The sequence below is a fragment of the Neospora caninum genome, chromosome XII (genome assembly GCF_000208865.1).
Source record: "Neospora caninum Liverpool complete genome, chromosome XII".
Lineage (NCBI taxonomy): Eukaryota > Apicomplexa > Conoidasida > Eucoccidiorida > Sarcocystidae > Neospora > Neospora caninum.
The window spans coordinates 4,658,564-4,662,693 of NC_018398.1; the positions used below are offsets into that span (position 1 = coordinate 4,658,564).

The 4,130-nt window shown below is 54.6% G+C and overlaps 1 protein-coding gene across 1 annotated transcript; it reads right to left on the reverse strand.

Moving 5' to 3' along the window:
- Positions 1 to 383: 383 nt before the first annotated feature.
- NCLIV_066120 (conserved hypothetical protein) lies at positions 384 to 1,184 on the reverse strand (the record flags this gene model as incomplete). The annotated part of the gene is made up of 1 exon (XM_003886163.1): positions 384 to 1,184. The coding sequence occupies one exon, from the start codon at positions 1,182 to 1,184 to the stop codon at positions 384 to 386; it is 801 nt and encodes a 266-aa protein (XP_003886212.1).
- Between the last annotated feature and the right edge of the window lie 2,946 nt (positions 1,185 to 4,130).

Sequence of the window (4,130 nt, forward strand, 5' to 3'; positions counted from 1 at the left end):
TTTGAGACTGAAACGGAAGTGCAGAGTTAGATCCGTTTAAACACATTTTAAACGCTTTTTCGCGATGAAACCGACAGTGTCGAGAGCCCCCTTCCCGCGCTCTCGGCTGGCGCCTCTCCTGGGCGAATCCGACCACCGTCCCTCAGCTCACACAAAAGAGGGCCTCTCACGGAAATGAACGCCCATTTACAAAAACAACTTTTTCGCATTTCCCAAGAATATAAAGAATCCACACAGGCACATATATATACACATGTGTACATATATATATATATATATATATATTCACCTACGCCCATGTGCATGTGTAGTCCTGGACTGTGTCTCGATGCGTCAATGTGCGTTTGGAACGGCTGAAAAAGCACTTTCGGGGTTTTCCGCGGTCACCGCACAGTTGTAGGAATAATGGCGGTCTCTGACCACGTCCCCCGCGTTTCTGTGGAAGCGCGTCCCGGGGCATGTGCCTTGCGCGAGGGCGCACCCCCTGCGTGTCGGCGCTCTCCTTCGGCGGTTTGCTGTGTTTCTAACGCACAAACGGCCTTCGGCACCGCTTGCTTCTTTCTTTGCACGAACGAAGAGGCGGATCTGTTGGATACGGTATGCGCAGCCGGCGCACCGGACACCGCGGCTTCCACCTCGAACTGCTGAGCGTCCTCGTTTGGCGCGCGCCTCGCAGCGAATGCCGGCCGTGGGGGGGAACCCTCACCCTCCTTTCTCGCAGACGTCTCGCATTTCCTCAAGAGAGGAAAACACCCGGAGGAAGAGGAGCCGCCCTCTCCCGCTCCGCCACTCGGTTTAAATGTACAGACACCCGGAGCGAGGGGTTCTCGCGAAGCGCCGCTCACTCCAGGGAACGAAGCCCCCGGCGCTGCCTCCTCTTCTGGCCGTGCCTGGCCTCGTTTCTTAACAAGTGACGGAGAGCCGTTGGTGAGTTGGAGCCAACGAAACGACCGCGCGAGTTCCTCCAGCTCGTCGCCTTCTGGGTCAGCGAGAGGCGCTTTCGTCCAGGCGCCATCAGAGCAAAACGGGCACGTCCGGTCCTCTCTCTGCTCGCCGCATTTACACAGAAGCTCGAACGACGAAGAGCGACTGACTTTGTCGACGAACAAATGGAACCGAGGGTCGGCGTACAGACCAGTGGGCGTGGACAGCCGCTCCTCGATCGGCATCTCTGGCTTCCCCATTTCTCCTCGGCCTGCGTAACGCGGGCGCCCGGAAACACCGTCCCAAAAGACTCGCAGCCTCCCGACACCAAAAAAATGCCGATTCCTGCGTGTTGCACGCTCTGAACAAAATCCACGCGCCGACTGCGTCAACCCGAGAACATGCACATAGAGCACATAGAACACATCGAGCACATAGAGATACGGATCTGAATCTCGAGCTGTGCAGGCGCAGATCGACTGGCCGATACGCCCCTTTTATGCAGAGGAAAGCGTGTGCGCGCAAAAAACAGAAATGCAGGGACACGCGGCAGGAACGGAAAGCCAGGCTCGATGGGTTTTCTGCTGCAGATCGGCGGAAACCAGAAGGTTTCGGGCACACCCGCCGCTTGCGCGGTCTTTGGAGTCCTTGGTAAGCCAAAGAGGCAAAGCAAAAGAAATTTCTCGCGACAAAAAGAGGAAAACAAACCCCGCTTTGCTGTTCTGCGTAGAGTCAGCTGTGTTCTACAGCTCAGCGTAAGATGCCACACTGAAGCGAGGAACCGTGTTTGAGTTTCCAACAAAGGCGAGAGAGATGCAGTCGCACACACCTAGTCGAGAAGCAATAATGTGTCCAGACACAAAACTGGGGAGCGTGAAACCTGGCGCGCACTCTCTTCCCGGCGGTCTCTCAGCCAACGAGCATTCACGACTCTCGCCGACGCAGTGCGTTGTGACGAACCCAGACACGGTCAAAACCAAAGGAGCCTTGCTCGGCCCCAAATCAACCGTCCATTACGTGCCTCAGGGTGGACCTGCATACACCCAAACACCAACTCTTTCTTCCCACGTCTCGGTGTTCGCCGAAAACGCGCTTTCCTCCCCGTTATTTCTGCACAACGCTCTTTAGCGAAAACCCGCAAGAGAAAGCCTCGACTAGCGGCCGGTGTCAGTGGAGCGCGATAGAGCAGGAGGGAGAACAGTGAAGGAAAGGACGAATTCTTTTTTCACCGGACAAGCAAAAAGACGGCGTACCACGGGGAGACACCGCGAGGAGAAAGAGCGAGACTTTGCTTTTTGGGACCGCCTCGTTCCCAAGAATCCGCCTGCTCGTTCCCGAGAGCCGGGCACGAGAGAGAACGAAGGTGCGGTAGGCGCTCCGTTTCTTCACGCGAAAGACCAGACTGGGTCCATGTCGAAGACAAAGTCGGGGAAAACCCCATTTCTGACGGTCCAGAACTTTTCTTTGATCACGACACTGGTCAATGCCGCTTCTCCCGAGAGTCACGCGCTGGCGCATGCCGACTGTACGTTGCCCCTACCTATACCCCCTTACCGCAACGCTTGGACTCTCACCCTTTTTTGTCTGTGGAAATTTTTCTCTAAAAGTGTGCTCAGGTTTGACCCTTCAGGGTCACCCATGCCGAGAGACAAAACGTGAGACTTGTCGCTTGGCGGATATTTTGCAACGAACGCGTCCTTCGGCTCCCGCCTTGTGCATACATGTACGATATCTAGCACATCTTATATATGTAGTTTAAGCATCTAGCTCTCTCATTTTTTCAGCCGCATGGAGAGTGAGAGTGCTTGCCAGTTTTCTCTCATTTCAGATTTTAGTCTGGCCGTTGCTGTCTCTCTTCCGAGTCAGACGTTCTTGCGAATTTCTGTTCGACTTCGCTTCTTCTTGACCAAACAAGCGACGCGATGCTGAGCACGCGACAATCGCCTCTGTGAATGGCGAGAGGAGGCGGCATCTGTGCGAGTGAACTGTGCACGTTCCCCCCCGACTTTACCTTCGCTTCTCCCTAGGCATTTTCCGAATTTGTTCTCCGCTTGCAGAGCCGCGTTTTCTCCCGGCTTCTCGCTAGCTGGCAGTGCCGACCACCCCGTCGGCATTCCTTGCCTTCCCTCTTTCTTCCGTTTTCCGTCCTTCTTCTTGCTCGATCCCACCTTTCTTCCGTCGCTTTCTTTCCTTTGTTTTTCTCCCTTTGCAAGAGAGATGCCCCGTCGGTTTTCCTGGAGGCTGCACACACTGGGCGTTTTGGAGCGGCGGCGGGTACAGTGGGAACAGCAGCGTATAGTCGATAGCGGAACAGAGCACCCCCTTTGTTTCGCCTTTGCCACGGACCCGTCTCTGCCTTTTGCGGCGATTTCGTAAGAGAATGGAGGAAAACGCGTCGACAGGTTCCTCTCTCAGCCGGAGGCGGGGGCGATCGGTTACGGTAGTGGGCCGGGGAAACGGGACGAAGAGCGAGGAGACGCTGACGGTCTGTGCGTCACCTTCGGACCCAGCGCGTTCAAGAGCGAGAAGAGGTGAGGGCATTTTTCGAGAGGAAGAGGGGAAATCGAATGACTCCACATGCTTCAGACCAGTGACTGGTGTCTCGGGAGGGAGTCGACAATGGGAACCGTAGCCTTCATCTTCACGGGGAAAGGCCCAGATGACGCACTTCCCTCCGAAAGAGAGGCAGTTTTCTGTGTCCTACACATCTGCTCGAACACCGTGACTGAGATGTCGGAAAATATCAAGCTCGCAATTGCCGGCGTCTCTCGGCGGACTCCCTACGTTCATCTTCCCGCAACGGTCCATCTATCCATGCCCATATCTTTCTATATCTATCTAGATGCAAACTGCTATCATGTAGATCTATGTATTTCTATGTACATCTGTCTAGCTCTGCCTATATCTATCCACAGGTGTGCATGTATCTCTGTGTGTACATGTGACGCTGTAAGCATTTGGAAATCTCCCAGTCTGTATGTAGATATCTGTAGTGGTTGCCATTTGACCAGGTGGTAGACGGCAACCGTTCCTCTGTGGCATAGACGTCTTTTGTTCGGTTTGAAGAGAGTAGCGGAAAATGCCGTCGTCACAGGCTTCGCATGAAAGAGCCGTGCCTCTCGAGAGGAGAGCACTGACGACCTGGATCTTTCGAGAAAAGGCGATTTGCTCCTGGTTTTTGTTTGCTTGCAGAAAGTTGTTCACCG